The sequence below is a fragment of the Lepisosteus oculatus genome, chromosome 29 (assembly GCF_040954835.1).
Source record: "Lepisosteus oculatus isolate fLepOcu1 chromosome 29, fLepOcu1.hap2, whole genome shotgun sequence".
In the NCBI taxonomy this organism is placed as follows: domain Eukaryota; kingdom Metazoa; phylum Chordata; class Actinopteri; order Semionotiformes; family Lepisosteidae; genus Lepisosteus; species Lepisosteus oculatus.
The window spans coordinates 4,804,141-4,820,717 of record NC_090724.1 but is presented as its reverse complement, the minus strand read 5'-3'; the positions used below and the strand labels follow the sequence as shown (position 1 = coordinate 4,820,717).

General features: G+C 44.4%; 2 protein-coding genes across 5 annotated transcripts; both read right to left on the bottom strand.

The window, feature by feature from the left end:
- Positions 1-744: 744 nt before the first annotated feature.
- On the bottom strand, positions 745-3,791 carry larp6b (La ribonucleoprotein 6, translational regulator b). 3 transcript variants are annotated; one of them, XM_069185990.1, is made up of 4 exons: positions 3,702-3,791; positions 3,378-3,493; positions 3,042-3,279; positions 745-2,225 (listed from the first exon to the last, which is right to left on the bottom strand). In XM_069185990.1, the coding sequence occupies exons 2-4, from the start codon at positions 3,485-3,487 to the stop codon at positions 1,116-1,118; spliced, it is 1,458 nt and encodes a 485-aa protein (XP_069042091.1). In that variant the 5' UTR covers positions 3,488-3,493; positions 3,702-3,791; the 3' UTR covers positions 745-1,115. The 3 variants fall into 3 exon arrangements, with proteins under 3 accessions (XP_069042091.1, XP_069042092.1, XP_069042093.1); XM_069185991.1 differs by having other exon boundaries at positions 3,042-3,255; XM_069185992.1 differs by having other exon boundaries at positions 3,042-3,252.
- A 787-nt stretch (positions 3,792-4,578) lies between these two features.
- LOC107079637 (cation channel sperm-associated auxiliary subunit delta) lies at positions 4,579-15,761 on the bottom strand. 2 transcript variants are annotated; one of them, XM_069186133.1, is made up of 22 exons: positions 15,594-15,761; positions 15,078-15,135; positions 14,901-14,977; positions 14,445-14,514; positions 13,828-13,942; positions 13,215-13,282; positions 12,969-13,088; positions 12,466-12,540; positions 12,001-12,157; positions 11,588-11,677; positions 10,947-11,029; positions 10,594-10,770; positions 10,069-10,182; positions 9,354-9,443; positions 9,210-9,268; positions 8,118-8,196; positions 7,920-7,972; positions 7,470-7,544; positions 7,200-7,334; positions 6,518-6,704; positions 5,772-5,926; positions 4,579-5,116 (listed from the first exon to the last, which is right to left on the bottom strand). In XM_069186133.1, the coding sequence occupies exons 1-22, from the start codon at positions 15,668-15,670 to the stop codon at positions 4,951-4,953; spliced, it is 2,280 nt and encodes a 759-aa protein (XP_069042234.1). In that variant the 5' UTR covers positions 15,671-15,761; the 3' UTR covers positions 4,579-4,950. The 2 variants fall into 2 exon arrangements, with proteins under 2 accessions (XP_069042234.1, XP_069042235.1); XM_069186134.1 differs by lacking the exon at positions 15,078-15,135 and having other exon boundaries at positions 15,594-15,682.
- Between the last annotated feature and the right edge of the window lie 816 nt (positions 15,762-16,577).

Here is a 16,577-nt window from a genome sequence, read left to right as displayed (position 1 = left end):
GATCCTAGCAATAAGACGACTACATAATTAGGTACATGAATGAAAATTATTCTTCCTTTAAAAATAAATGCCAAAAATGTGTCAATTTTATTCCTTCCTGTTTTGTTCCAACTAACAGTAAGTGGACTACAGCAGCCCTCATCTTCACACAGATCTTTCTATTCCATCTTAGATACAGATCTTTAGAAACGTCATACTTTGGTTAACAATTATCAGACTATAATCAAATTAGATTCCCCAATAGAGAATTAAAAGAAGGATGTTTAAGCTACAGTATATACACATGTATCTGAATAATGGCTTTAATAAAAGAATAAAAGCATTAAGCGTTTTCTTTTTACCTCTGAAAGATGCACATCAATGGTATTTCATAGTGCCTTTAGCTACTAGAAACTGCAGTTTGACCTACAATGGGGTTTTCCTTTAAAAAAAAGGAGAGACTATTTGACAATCTTAACACAACTTGAACATTCATCAGAGGAAGAAATAGGGAATTTTCCCTTCACACACTGGGATATCACCAACATGGTTGGTGAGAGATTGAAGGTAAAGTTCTACTTTCATCTACCTTTGTCAGAATGCAGGTACCAGGAACGTTGGATACCTTTTGGACAGTTCCAAGTTCCAAAACCAGATTGTGAGCTTTAACCCAGCATCCGGAAGTTGGATAGTGAATCTGCAAAATAATTTATTTTGAACCATATACAATACAAAAAAAGGAAGTACAAACATCTTTATTAGCATTTCCAGTACAAAAATAGTTATTCATATTTTACTTAATTTTATGTAATACTTATGCAACATTAGGTACCAAATACAATGCATATACAACAGTATGCACTCCAGAAGCTCCCTTTTCACCACATTCCCTCAGGGCAACACTGTTGCAGCCATCATGAGTTCCAACTGTAGCCACATCGAGCATCCTGGAAAAAACAAAGTTCGTGTAGGAAAACGGCACATCACCCTCCTGTGAGCCCGAAGCTGGAATGGTCGGCGATTTGGCCTTTAACCAGACGTTTGAAGCTTACAGTTTCCAACACCCAACCCTTGTGTGGATCACCTTGAAGTAGACTAGCGTGGCCCAGAGCAGCCCCTCGCGGAGGGACCCCCGTCTAGTGTCGGAGCAGCACCTTCCCCCTGCCGATGCAGTTGTAGAAGCCCCGGGTGCCATCGGGGCCCTGAGGCTGGCGCACGATCTCCAGCAGCACTTGGGGCTGCCGGCCCAGGCGGGGCGACAGAGGGGAGGGCTTTTCGGGGAAGAAGACCTGCGCGGCGGTTCTCCTGCGCTGCACCCAGGGACTGTGGACCAGGATGCCGCTGTCCGGGGAGCAGTCCGCCGGCCACCTGTACCGGTCGGCGCCGCAGGCCGTGGGGCTGCTGCCGCCGCATTCCGGGACAGCCAGGGGGGAGGGCATGTGGCTGCTGGAAAACAGCTTGCGAGGCAGGAGGGGGCTGCCCAGGGGGCTGGGCCCGGAGCTGCCGCCGCCGCTGAAGGGGTCCGGGCCGAAGGAGGGCGCCGTCTTGGGCACGGCGAGGGGGCTGCCGTAGAGGGCCTGTGGGCGGGCGACCCTGCGCAGGGGCCTGGGCGAGGCGGGGGCGAAGTCCGACTCCGAGGAGCTGTAGACCGAGGGATCCTCCAGGGAGCACGGGAACTTCTTGACTCTCCTGGCGGGCCTCCTGCAGGACAGCTTCTCGCCCCCTTCCTCGGGGTCTTCGGATTCCTCCTGGTCCAGGGTGCTGCAGGTCTTGCGGGTGCCCCTGCTGCCCAGGAGGGCCACCCTCACGCCCCTCCCGGCGGCCGAGAGCTGCTCCGCCCTCAGAGCCTCGTACGCCCTGCGCGCCCCTTCCAGGTACTCGTACTCCACAACGGCGCACACCCTGCGGCCCAGCTCCGAGTGCTTCTTGGCATACTTCTTCAGCTCCGCGGGCAGCTCCTTGCCCGGCCTGAGGATCCGGAGGGAGCTGATGGTGCCGTGGGCCCCGAACAGCTTCATGGCCGTCTCCATGAGGCACTGCTGCTCCCCGCCCGGCGAGGCCTCCTCAGCCTGGCCCTCACCCAGCAGGTTCCAGGCCAGGAGCAGCTTGCTGGTGGGGGTGTAGAGCAGGGACTCGCGGATGGGCGCCCGGCGACGCACCTTCGTCCCTTCCTCGTTGACCTCCAGGGCCTCGGAGCAGCCGGCCGCGTACAGCGTGGTGCGCCAGTCCCTCGTCAGCTCCCGGATCTGCAGGACAGACCGAGGGGGGGGGAGTTTTGAGTTTTGAACACGCTTCCAGGGTGAAAGATGTGCTTGCTCGCCGAAGCGTTTGTGAAAACGATCGCAAGATCGTGGGCTGAGCAAACAACGAAAACCGTGTCAGTTTGACTTTGCATCTCTGAATTGCCAACTTCAAGCTACCCAAGTAGGACTGGAGGACGGGAAACGGGCAGTAGGAGATTCGTTTTAGAACAAGGCTCTTCGAGATGCAGCCCCGTCATGTCCAGTCAATGCAGAAGTGTGTTTTAACCAGCTCTTTAACTGCTATATAGATCCTGGCAATCGTCTGTGGTGGAGTGCAATAGACTAAGCTGGGAGACTGACAGAAGTAACCTCTGAAACCTCCTAAAAAAGTGCTTTTAGTTACATTTTAACAACTTAAATAAGCATTACTTTTGGGCCTTTTAGCGAGTTTCAGCACTGCCCTTGTTCAGGTGTGCCTGCTGAAGTATAACCAACTGGACCAAAGCAGAAGGAAAAAGTGTAATTCCCACCTGTGTGTATTCACCACCAATTACCCATTAAGAGCTGTATAGTCAGAAATATGGTAGAAACTCCTTTATCAGCAAGGCAGAAAAGTTTAAACCAACAAGCACAACAGCTACACACACACACCAATAAGCACAGGTGATTAAGGACCCAGCTGGCAAATAAAAACGGCAAAAAAGTCCTCCAGCGCCCAGGACTGAGAACCTCTGCTTCAGGGTGCTGAAGAACCCAGCTTTCCTCAACAGGTAAGCAGGAATAACCGGCTCACCACATCCACAAAACTGTATGTCTTGCCTTCTTAAAGGAGGTGAGCAGCTTGAGGCTGACGTAACCCATTCTGTTTCTTTGGACGTGTTTCAGGAGGAAGGCGTCCTCCGCCAGATTCCCATCCGACAGGTAGCTCTCCACCTGGGCGGCGATCTTCCTGCGCAGCTCCGGCCCCGGGGGACTCCAGGCGCCGCCTTCGCACCAGTCATCCTCGGCCGCGTCTAACAGGTCGCTGGAGCTTCTTCGAGCAAAGGGAGAAACGGAACTACAGAGACTTACCTCGCAGGTCGGAGCGCTGCAAACATAAACCAGCATCCTCATAAAGACCCGCACTGCGTGGAAACTCGGGGGCGGCCGCCTTACGCTTCGAGGTTGTCGTTGAAAGGGTCCTCCGCGGATAGGAGGGGCTGCGGAGAGATCTGTAGTCCACTTCTGAGCAACTCCGATAGCGACCGCGACGGCGAGGAGGACATTGTGGTCTTTCAGGGAGAAGACGGAGAAACATGCATTTGGGGGAAAAAAACAGGTTTTTATAAAGCAAAGCAGCCCAAAAATATTAGGGGGACAAACACGAGAGGAAGGATATTTGAATGATAATTTGAGCTTGTATTAGATTTCCTAGTGAAATACGCCGCAAGCTTTTTACACATTAAAGTGAATACACATTGTAAAAATACACAGTCCTACCGATGCAAAACGCTTAGAAGGTGTAGGAACGCAGAGCTAATCTAACACGAACTGGAAATGAGCCTTTTTGTCTTCGATAACGGTGAGAAACGAGACGCACGTCTCGCTCATCGTTCTCTGCGTTTGCACAGTCTCGCTTTTTGCGGACTGAAGTGTTTTAAAAGTTCTCCTGCCAAAAAACAAGGGAGTGGGTGCGATAATTGAATGACGACCAATTTAGCAAGGCTGGACACGAATCAGGTGTAGTCCAGTCAGTGTCTTTGCAATCCGCGTTTAGTGTTTATTTACAGCCTAAAACAGAACCTTCTACCGCGCTGAATGTGTTTTAAAGTCAATAAACCCTAAGTCTATCTACAGTATACATGTATCGGTTTAAGGAAACGGTTTAAGATCAGTTTTGTATAAATAACAACTTAAGTCCAGATCAGAGAACAAATCGATTACCTTTTGAAAGGGTAATTGGTAAGTTGCAGGTATATAACGTATTATTCGTGTTAAAGGAACAATCATTTGATAAGCACCGGTTGCGTTTTGTAAAGCAGAGAGCAGGTATTTGACGAGTCTGCTACCCTACAGCTAACAGAGCTGTCCTTCATCCTAACTACATTAATTGACAGAAATTGTGACCGGGTTGGTCATAATCTTAGCCCGCTGAACTTAGAGATCCAGTGGATATATTCATACAGGGAGAAACACATTCCTGCTTTCACTTCAGACCAGAGACCCCCTTCGTGTGCATTACTGCAGGCAGAGTCAGTGTTAAGACACAAGTGAGTAGGAATGCACTGAAGAAGCTTCACCCTACATTGTCCGTGGAAGGAAAAATCATTGCATTCCACAGCAATAATATAACTTAACAAGAACAACATGACAGCAATTGTCAGGTGTCAAAACATCTTTACTTGGAGAACATGCTGAGGAAGACATTGAGTTGCCATCGTTGGGGGCAGAAGAAACAGTAGAAGAGAACAAGCTGAATGTTGGTTTCATTCCTCATTCTGTCAACTAAAAAGGTGTATCTCTAGCTATTATAGATAAGGTGAATGCTTTTCGAACCCTGGTTCTAGAAGAGACATCGGGGATGTCACTCTGCAGCAAGTGGCTTTTTGTGCCACAGTACAGTACAATGTGTTTAACGACGTGTTAAGAGAAAAAGCAGAGCAGTTCTTGTATTTTGTGCCGTTCTGTGGGTGTGCAAGCTGCAGCTACAGTTCCTGTCTCCTGGGAGTAGTCCCGAGAGACTCTGGCCCTACTCGGCCTTGTGTGTAGCCGTGTGCCGCAGCAGGAAGAAGCCGCTCAATAGTAACCCTACGAATATGGACAAGAAGATAGCCAGGAATATCCCGGAGTCGATCTGCTCTTTTGGGAATGCGCCGTAGACGTACACACTGAAGGTGGTGGAGAGCTCACAGAAGCTGAAGGAGGGAAAGAGAAAAGCAACAGTGAATGGCCATAACCAGAGACACCCCCAAAGGGTTAAAACGCATCAAGGTAAGCATGCACCTATTGCTATTCCATTGCCCATCTATTTGACTTTTATCTTCAGAAAACTGGGTGAATGTCAGCTTTTTAAGTGTTACACTTCAACGGCAAAGAGCTAAAGAAGGTAGCGAAAAAGGGGTCGCGCAGCCCTTTAGCTCATTAGGTTTTCCAGTCACTAACTGATCCCAGGATCTCATCTAACCTAATTCTTTCTTTAAAGAAGTCAGGGTATTGACTTCAACAACAGCTCCCTGGCTGGGCAGCATGCTCCATACTTCCACAATCCTTTGTGCAGACAATTGTTAAGTGTTAAATGTACCTTGCAAAACCAACCATATAGAAGCTGAAGTTTTTTCAGCCTAGTGGGCAAAGCCTGTTGCTTATACAAGAAAAGTGTAGGCTTATGAGAAGTGCCGCTGTAACAAAATCATAGCCTGTGGTCTTTAATGCTGAATGTGCTAGTCTTGCTGCCATGTTAGTCACTGAATGATTTTTCCTTAAAGTCACTAAATGTAATGAAAAGTGCTGTATGTAGTACTGATGTGTGATGCTGGTATTTAGTAAAGCATTTGCAACAGCCATTAATACCTGTATGCTGGATCCACCACAATGGCTTTGAAGATGTAGAAGCCGTTGTAGTTTGGAAATATGATCCTGTTCCCTGACGCAGCTCTCAGAACTTCATACTGCTGCCACGGGGATGTTAGGCTAGGCCCGTCTGGATTCATACAGCTCTTGTAGTTCTACAGCAAGAGAAGAAAGGAGCAGTGAGACCCCAAATCCTTTCTGGTGCCGCTGTGTAGCCTGCTTTTACAGCCTGTGTGAAAGGTAAAGTGCACCGATCACGTTGTCTCCATTAAGGTGAATATGTATCTCTGTCCTGTGCATAACGCAAGTCACGAGTTTCTCTAGTCCTTCGAAAGGGAATTTACTGGGAGCTCATAAGGACTTCACCTGAGTAAAGACATCCTGGGCTGCTCCTGTCACTGTCTGTGACCAATACCCCCCCCCACCAGTGGCAGTGTACAGTTAGCTGGCTGCCTGAGAGGGCAGGGGGGGAGAGCCAGCCAGGACTGTCCAGGTTGGGTCTCCCAGTGGAACAGCAGCACCTTCCACCTCCTGAGTAAACCGTGGGGTGTTTAAAGAGGAGCTGTGGGGGGAGGAGTCTGCCTGCAGGTCCTCGATCTTTCCCCTTGTGTGGTTGTGGGGTTTGTAGCTGGGAGATGATGCTTGAAAACCCCAGACTTCTGAGCCCGCACTGGGAGGTTTTATAACAAAAAATAGAACTCGTGCTTCCGAAATTGAACAAAGCAATAGAAAGGAATGGGATTTACCTTTCTGGTCCATGCTGTGTGGGGGTCAGGCTGTGGCTGTTTGGCCAGCATGGATGGCCAGGTCTGTGGCTGGGACACACACCTGGCACTCCCAGCAGACTGCAGGTAGTCATAGTTGTACATCCCATGGACTTCAAACAGCACAAAGTCCACTGGGACAAACTCTACGAACTGCCCGTTGTCCCACCTGTAAGAAACAAACCTAGGGTGTCCTCTTTTTGGTAGGTTATTTTAGCTTTTGAAACTCAACCTTGAGCCTGTCTGAAATGAACTGTTCACAGCACGTCTACCTCATTGATGTCTGTAGAATAATGTTGAGTCGTTGGTTTCTTTTGTCCAACAATTAATTAAACAAAATCAACATTTAATAAATGCCCACACACAGAGGAGGCAATTCACAGATGGCTTGTAACCTGGCCACCATGTCTTTGTGCAGTTGGAGCAAACCAGAATACACAAAGACAGTCATACGAACATGGGGAGAAGAGGCAGATGGCACGAAGATTTGAACCCAGGACCCAGGAGTTGCCCGCTGTACCACCAGGCTACTCATTTTTCATAATCAATAATATAAAAATGTATCAACAGAACAACACAACAATGTACAAACAAGCATAGAATACAAGTTAAAGAACAGACCTAAAATACAGTGCTGTATGTGAAAATGTAGGGGAAATCTTACAGTTCTAATATAGGCAGCCATAGTGCATCATAATAGACCAGCAGGGGGCACTGGTATTCAACAAAGCTGTAAGTCACATGAAGGTCTTCTTCTGCAGAATTCTGTTGACGCAGATGCTCTGGGTCATAGATGTTCCTAAACGCAAACCAAGAGGACCCATATTTACCTTACTTTATTAATTTGTCTATCAATTTTTTAATTTACCTCAAAAGACATTTTAATATGAATGGATTATAAATGACAACGTGTACAGCCTGGCATAATACTCACTTTGAAATTGTGTAGGAGTAATTGTTCTGCAGAAGACCCTGAGTGAATGTGCCCTTAGTGCACGCAGTGACATTCCTAGAGTGTGTCAGGAGATCAACAATTAAAATGTTAAGTCTAATTGCAGGGTACAGCAAAATTCAGACATTTCTTCACCTGGACCAAATGCTAGAATATGGTCTCTGTTCACTGAACGGAGATTGTCAGTTTTCTCGATTCTTCTTTTAGGAAGCACTTTATTTTTATTTCATTTCATATTTCAATATAATTAAAAGTGAACATTATGTAAAATAAAATGAACGGTTAAGCTTAGAAGAGAGACCCATTCATCTTGTAATAAGATATGTTTAACTCTAGTTTCTCTAGCCCAGTTACAAAACCAATATAGTTGTATGCATTCTCATTCCCAGAGCACTGTATTCCAAGGGGGAAAAACAGATGGAATTCACATACCTTAAAACCTTTATGTGCTTTCCAGGTGGACATCTGACATTGATGTACGCATGCTGCAATGAAACATGAATGTTAGCTCATCGAGCTATAAAACGAGCACAACTAGACAGAAATCTGCCTTTCCAGATGATAACTGAAGCAGGTGTACATGTGCTTTAATGATTGCCATTAGTGGAGCAGGTCTGGGAGAGTCCTCACCAGTGGTGGCATGTCCTTGCAGGAGATTTCTTTGCCCACCACGTCCACAGTGAGAGTGGAGATGCCTCCGTCCAGTGAGCTGCACAGATGGAGAACAGGGGTGAGGGAGCGTTGGGGACCAGGGTGTAACCTGACAGGGGAGGGAGGTTCACCTATGTGAACGGGTGTTGTGTGCGTTTCCTACCAAGGAGTCGGCTCTTTAACAAAGCTGACCAGGGAGCACAGTCTTGAAGGGCTGGTTGGTTGTTTCCATTTCCCACCTCCTGCCTGATCTTTCCCGCTGTTGCTATGGCGGTTTCATGATCCACTCTCCTAGCCTTTTCCATCTTTGTATCTTCCTAGCCCTCGCGCTCAGTCGAACTCCATAACTACACGGACCTCATTTTGAATTTAACTTATTTTTTTTTCCTTCTGAAACCTTCTCGCACTCTTTCGGCAAAAAGTCCAAACTGGCAGTTTTTGTGCCTCTGGGATTCCGTAGCATAAGAAGTGTTGGTCAGAATCAAGCCTCATCATTTTATTATTCTCTGAGATTTTACAAAACCCCTCCTTAATGTTGCAGCTTTTAGAGCTATTGTTTCAGTTCAATTTACTGTAGATGAATATAGAGGATTTTATCTAACCTGTTTCCTTATAATAATAATAATAATTAATTCCTTACACTTATATAGCGCTTTTCTGGACACTCCACTCAAAGCGCTTTACAGCTAATGGGGATCCCCTCCACCACCACCAGTGTGCAGCCCCACCTGGATGATGCGACAGCAGCCATAGTGCGCCAGTCCACTCCCCACACACCAGCTCTCAGTGGGGAGGAGAACAAAGTGATGAAGCCAGTTCATAGATGGGGGTTATTAGGAGGCCATGATTGGTAAAGGCCAATGGGAAATTTGGCCAGGATGCCGGGGTTACACCCCTACTCTTTTTAAGGAAACTGTGATGGACTGGTGTCCCGTCTAAGGTGTTTCCTGCCTTGTGCTCGTTGCTTGCTGGGATGGACTCCCGCTCCCCCCTGACTTGGATGAAGCAGTCAGAAAATGGGTGGACGGATATGTTTTCAACATCAGTCACACCTTCCCACAGTCTTCTTACCTGTGATGAAAGGAATCATGAGCCATTTCTGCACCCCTCTGCTGACGTAACTTTATACTCTGCAAAAGGCAATATCCATAAATGTAATTATTAACATATATTTGGGTTGAATTTTTTTTTCATTCTAGCATGTCTGACATTTACCAGAGTATACTTGGTATTTCCATCTGAGGTAATGCCATCTTCTTTAGAGACAGCTTGAAAAGCTAGCAGATGAGGATCTGTTACAGTCACCTAAGAGATACCAGGAGGGAAAAATGCAGATTATTTTTTCAATCTCAAAGCACCTCGCCTATAGGAGAGAATCTATTTAATTCCTCCACTGAAGTTCAGCACCCACAGAGGAGACACATGGCCATTCTGCACCAGACGCCCCACAACAGAGCAGGTCAGGTGGAGAAGTAAGAAAATATTTTCCCAAATTAATTAATGGAGAAATCTAGGAAAGCCAAATTGGGTTAGTCCAGACCAGAATTTTTTACTGGGCACCAGGGTTAAAACCTGTTCTTTTGAACAATGCATTGGGATCGTTAATAAGCAAGTAATCGGGACTCATCCAAAAGAGCTCGTACAGCACAATGTCCCATCTCCATACTGGGGCATTGGTTTGGAAATTCTGGCAAGAGAGCCTCTGTTATTTTTTTTCCATTAAAGATCTCCACTACTGACTCGGCACATCCCTACTTAGCTTCTGAGATCTGATGAGAGATCTGACAAGGTGGTAATGCTACTGTACAAAAATTATCTAGACTAGAAATCACAAATTTAATTTAACTGAATGACCACTCAATTGCGTTCTTTACCCCACTAATATAGACGGAATGATATATACGAAATACAGGAGAGAGAAAGTGCTCACCAAAGGGAAAACTTGTCTGAGTGGTGCAGGGATAAAAACCGCTGACAGGTATAAGTGGTCTCCCATATCAATATAATACACACCTCGATCAAAAGACCCATAAAGGACTTCCACCTGAAAAAGAGTTTGGACAGAAAATATCATATTAGAAAGGTTATTATACTATATATCCTCTGTAGTGTTATCAAGGTAGTAAACAATTTATAGACAGAGTTGCTTAATAGCTGCTGCATGGAGAGGAATAAAAAGGTTTGGGGCATTTTTAATACCCTGAGTCTTAGTATTAGACGTCATTCTTCCTTGTCTCGTACAGTGTTAATTTAAGACCCCCAATGAGAAATTGCTGAACTGGGTAGTAGGTACACAAAGCATCTGGCTCATGCACTGTTCATCATTAAGATATGTGTATTTCTGGACAACGCTGTAGAGATGTGGCAGGCCCCTTACAGGAAACCCTGAATCTTCTTTCAGTGAGATCAGCCTGATAATTCACCCCCTTCCCCTCACCCTGGGCGCAGCACTCACCGGGCATGTGCCCAGCAAGGGAACGAGATGGCTGAGCTGCTGCTGAACGACAATCAGGCAGTGGTCAAAATCAACGCCCCCGGTGCTGGGGTCCTCGATAGGCCGGGTCACCAGCAGGTCCCCAAATGAGCTGAACATCAGCACTGCCTGCTCTGAGAAGTCTGTCAAGTTTTTCATCTACAAAGGAAATAGCAAGTTCAATTCCTGGCTTTCATACTGCGGAGGTTTTATCCAGCCATTAAGTTATTTCGGTTATTTGTGCTGAAAGTGTACCAGCGTTTTAATTGGGACCTGTCTATATTTTCTGATTTGCTTCACTTTTTTTATTTCTGCAGAGTCAGACAAGACATCACCTGAACGATAACTGCATCCATACTGAGCCTCCCATAGTACAGCATCCCTTTACTGGTTAGGACTGCAATCTCGCTGTTCTCACCTGGATCACAGCCAAGGAGACGAGAGAGAAACTGGAATTACTGTTTATTCAGGGCGTTGGATGACAGAACCCCGCAGAAGGTTTATTGATTCCTCTAGTTAGCAGCATTCATTGAAACGCACACAAATACGCAGCAGTCTAGAATCAACTTGCTTCGTTGTCACTTGACGCATGTGATCATTAAGATAGAGATTATAATAATCAGGAAAAAACATTCAAAACATTCTGCTGCTCAACACGTTATGTTGTAGGTAGAAACTCCAATATTATACCTCCAGTTTCGCTTGTGCTTTGAAGACATAAATAGTATGTGATCTTAAGAAATTAGTATATATTACATTCTCTGTATTTTGATTTAAACTCATGGGTATCATTAGAACCTTTATTGAAATGTACTGTACAATGTAGTTTTAGTAGTAGCAAAAAAACTTTTAAAATACAGTACGCAATGCTTTAAAGGAGCACAGGTTTTCTTACAAAATGCATGTGTTTGATAGCATGATGATAAGCAGACAGTAACTTTGTGCTGCCGTTTCCATATTAAATGTGAGGACATACTTGTAGCAACCTGTTGTAGGAAGACATCAGGTCCTGGAAATACACCACTATCACCCTCTACATCTGGTTTCAGTGGAAGTATGAACTGGCCTTAAATACACAAAGACAAAGTCTGATGAGGCTTAAATCCCACAGGCCTCTACAGAATTCAACAGGAAGCCTGTATTCAAATCCATTTTATAATCTGTCTTCTTCAGCACAAATTTATCATCGATCCTGACTCTACTGTGCCAGTTTCCTATGTTAATGATGTGGCATCAACACCGTCGCAAAGCTCTGAATACTAGTGCTGTGCAGTGTGGTCATGCTCAGAGAACACTGTTTAACACATTGTCCATCAGTCCTGTGGCAGTTGCTTAAAATGGCTGGAAAACAATGCACAGAGTGGTCAGTCAGGTCAGTCCAATACTCACCGTGGTTTGGGGAGTAAAACAGAGACCGGAGAGACCAGATGACCAGGTGTCCAGTCATGCCTGGGGGTTGGACCACATGTACTCGGTCCAGAGGGCCCCTCAGAGAGAATACATCTGACTGCAGGTTTAAATCTGAGGTCACATAGCTGAAAGAGGACTGACAGGTCATCAAAACTTTTAAAATGCATTGCATTGGAACTCATGAGAACAAAAGAAAGATTATAAATGAGAAGAAGTCATTAAGCCCATATAACTCTTTAAGCTACTAGAAGCTTATCATGTCTGGAAATGAGCATTTCTGGGAAGTGTGTTAGACACTCTTGTTTTTGAATTTAACAGAATACCAGTTACACCTTTAAATACAAACTTAATAATCTTGTTCTTTTCTTCAAAGCTGTCTGGTTGTGTGAGGGTTGTGCCTCCTTTCGTCTGGGAAGATACAATGGGATCTATATGATTACTCACCCTGTTTTTGTCGTCTGTTATCATCACCAGTATAGTTGACAGTGTGGGCATGTTAAAAACCATCTCCACAACGCCCTGGTGAGCAAAGAATTTCTCTGAGTTTACCTGAAGAAACTGAACTGAGACTGAAAAAAAAAACTTTCTTTGCTGTAGTTACAAGCCTGATCGACTCCCTCAGTCATTCTCGCCTTTTAGTATCTCCAAACCAATTTAGATCAAAGTGTAAAAGATGTATATTTTTTACAATGCTTTACAGTGCTCTGATATTAATAAGTAATATTAGCTCTCACTTCCTAAACATTGAAGTTGTAGTTCCTCTTTTACATGTGCTATTTGCTCTCAGAAATGGAACTGCCAATCAGAACCTTACCAACATACAGATCATTGCAGGGGGCTTATTATACAGGGTGTAACCTAATGTAGGATTCCACACAAACAATCCCACTTTGAAAACAGCTACTCTTAGAAAGGATGTTAACTAGGTTGCCATTCCTTCTCCTTACTTGTAAAGTCGGAGGTAAAGCAAATCTCTCAAACTGGAATCCCCCATCAGAAGACAAGAATACGTTTGTATCCTGCACAGGGTGTCCTCTGTTATATACAAGAACTGTGGAGCTCACAGCCTGGTAAAAAAAAATGTGAACCAATTAAAGCATTTCATGCAAGCTCACAATAAAGCAATTTGCAAAGATAAATCTTCATTTGATCTGTAACAGAACACCTTGTTCAAAAACATTGGAATTCTGTACCGTGCAAGGAGGCTCAGTACTGAAACAGCACTGCAATGAAGAGACTTCTGTCATGAGTGATCCCACACCTTAAACACAAAGGCAGAGGCCTGTCATTTACTAAATCACGTTTTTGTCATTACAGACATCTTGTTAATGAGGATTTCTGATCATTAATATGACTTTATCTGGCTTTATTGAAAGCACCCTATGTTGAAAAACAACCAATACATTGTGAAATCTGAGCAGCGCACAAATACAAATGCTGAATTCAATGAGCAGAAGAAATTGGATAATGCAATAATATAGCTTTATTTAGTAACGGAATGTGGATCAGGAATGACTGCAACTGTAGGATAAATCAGAGGTTTCAGAAGTATGTGAAGCCTAAAGTAAAAGAAAAGTAAGGCAAAGCAAATCACAGAAACTCCTATGGTATACAGGGTGTAGTGTAAACAAGGAGGCCTTGCAGGGAAGTCAGAAGAAGGTCTAGTCCTGATGCTGCTCAGTAACTTGGTGATTTCTCTCTTCTTTAGCAATACCATCTGTTGTAGCCATCAAGGCCAGATGAGATGGCCGACCTGGCTGCCAGAGGATGAAGGACAAAACCATTAGCGTGATGGTGCCGCTGTACCTTGGGCTGGAGTCCATGTGTGATCCTCCAGAGCATACACATAGACCTTGCCATCAATCACCAGCACAAGGCCCTCCGAGACAAAAGCTGCAGAAGTCACTCTGCCCACTGAGACCTGAGAGGAGAGAGGTGTGAACAGCAGAAAAAAAAAAAAACATGCAATCCACCTCTAATACAGCCAGAGACAACCTCTAACTCCAGAGAGCAATCAATCACCAGTGGGCTAGAAACACAAACATAGTCTAATTCTCTTCTTCTTGTTGGTGAACACCCACACTAATTAGAATTATGATCCTATTTTCTGGCTGCTAATGTACACAGAGCTCTGCAAGGTTCAAATCATCGTTGTGAGAATGTCACGAGAGGAACATCTTGTCAAAGGGTTTTAGATTCGATATTTTGATTTACTCATAGGGAACCAAAAAGGTGAAGCCTTATAACTGCTTTCTGGAGTTATAATTGTGAAAACGGGGAAGTGATTTGTGGTGTTATATCTGGACCAGTGCCATGGTGGCACACCAGACTAGCTGGGCTCTGGTCCAACAGTGCAATAAGATTAATAGAAAACTGTGTTGAGAATTTTGTGACTGGGAGACATGGCTGTTATGTGTACTTACACCATCTCCAGAGAAATAAAGGGGATAAAGGGTACCCTCGAAGCCATTTCTGGTCAGGAAAAGTCTGGTTCTGCAGAGGATCAGGAACAGAAGCCTGATCATTAGCACCACAATGAGCACAAAGCCATACAGAAAAACAAGCTTTGACAAGACGTTTGACAAGAAAGGCTTCTATTTATTGCTTCTTCACTGAAAGAGGTTCACTTATGTTTCACACTTCATGATCAAGCTAAGTTAAATTACCAGCGTAAAAATAAAGCTACAGAAAAAGTTCTTAACTGTCCACGTGTGTGTCTTGTGTTTGGACTAGAATCCAGTTCAGGGAGTATTTCGCTTTGTGCCCTGTGTCTGCTTGTGCAGGTTTAAGGATCCTCTAAGATGGAGTGGCTTTCTATCATAGATAGATATAAGGAAAAAAAAAACAATTAACAAAATGAAGATTACAATAGATTTTACCCCATATATAAGGCCACGCTGCTGTTGCAGTCGTTTTGCACCAGGAGTGTCCTGTTCTCCGCGTATCTCAGAGGTGTCTAGAAGAAAATCGACGGTGAAAGTTCAGCTTACACTGGCGTGTGAAGCACGTTATACGTTAAGAAGTAAAACTTTTTTTAAAAAAGAGAGAGAAATCACCGCCTCCTGCGAAGGTCTGGCTCGTCCATCCAAGAGCGAGTAGGAATGCCAGCGCCGGCTGTAAGGTAAAAGACACGTTTGCCTCCACTGGGTTACATGGGCCTGTAATCTGAACAGTTTTAATGCCAATTCGCCACTGTTGACACCTGTTTTGTTAAAAGGGAATGACGCATAAATGCAAAGTGATATACTTTTATTTCAGTCATTCTTCATTAACTTGGAGGCTTTTTCAGGGTGTTTATTGCCGTTTTCATTTGTAAACGGAGAATTCACCAAAACCGTTAATTCTCTTGGGTTTGGGGGAACACCGAGCAGGACTGCGGTGATACCAGTCCAGAAATACATGTGTTTCTTTGTTATTTGTGAAAGCAAACAATTCGCCGTAAACAGGTTTAAAAAACCAGACGAAAACACTTCTGCTGTCACTGCGGGCAGAAAGCACTGAAATCCAGCCTGAACATCGCAACAAGTTCACCTAAACTGACCTTTTCTGAAGAAGATCTCCGCTAGCCTTACCTGCAGCGAGTCAAATAGCACGTTCGCGCCGCAATTGCCAATATAATTAGGATGCTTTTAAAGGGAACATAAGGCATGATACAGTGACAATATTTGCGTTGATGTGGAAAAGAAATCAAGTCTATTTCCGCAGTAGAACCGGTACTCGACACGTGATGAACGCGGGAATGTTCCATGGAAACCGATAAGGGAGCTAATTTTCATAGATAATCTGCGGCACTAGCAAAAAGAATACAATGTAAATGCAATTATTTAAAAAGAAGCTTCTTATACAGGATGTCGCACAATACCTGTTTCCTCAAAGTCCCGTTAAGTCATTGTCTTACTTAGAGTGATACATGCACATCATTTTCTATATTTCACAATTGTATGCAACTCGTTCTAATGTAATTACTACAGCCATTCAATAAAGTTTCAACCTTTGTACAGAAGAAATGTTCGTTTTGATTTAAATAAACACCAACAAGCAACGTGTGTGTTGTTACGTTTCTAACCCAGTTCTTGTCCTTTACAACAACAAGCATTACTGCTTGAATGAAAGATTTCTAGTATGTATTTCACTGTCACAGGTGTATAATACCCTTAGCTTTCCCGGGAGGTCTCCTATCCAGGTACTGGCCAGGCTCACACCTGCTGAACTTCAGTGGGCTGCCAGCTATGATTTTCAGGTTAATGTAGTTGCAGCTAGTACGACTCACATTAATTATAAATAAATGTTATTTTGCCATATTACGTCTTGCAAAGTATAACATAATACGAAACTCCTTTAAATCTAACATTCACACATAAGTGCTCAAAGACAACATTTTGCAAGTCTACAACTTTGTGAATACACATGTGACAAATAAACTTTTTCCCAGTTTTACAGAACACACATAACTCATCTTGAAGTAGTTCAGGTGGGGGGCTGAGTCAGCATGCGTAGTCTGCAAAGGAACAAGTAAAAGGTTTATTCCATTCTTGTTCTTCAAGAAGGCTTCACAG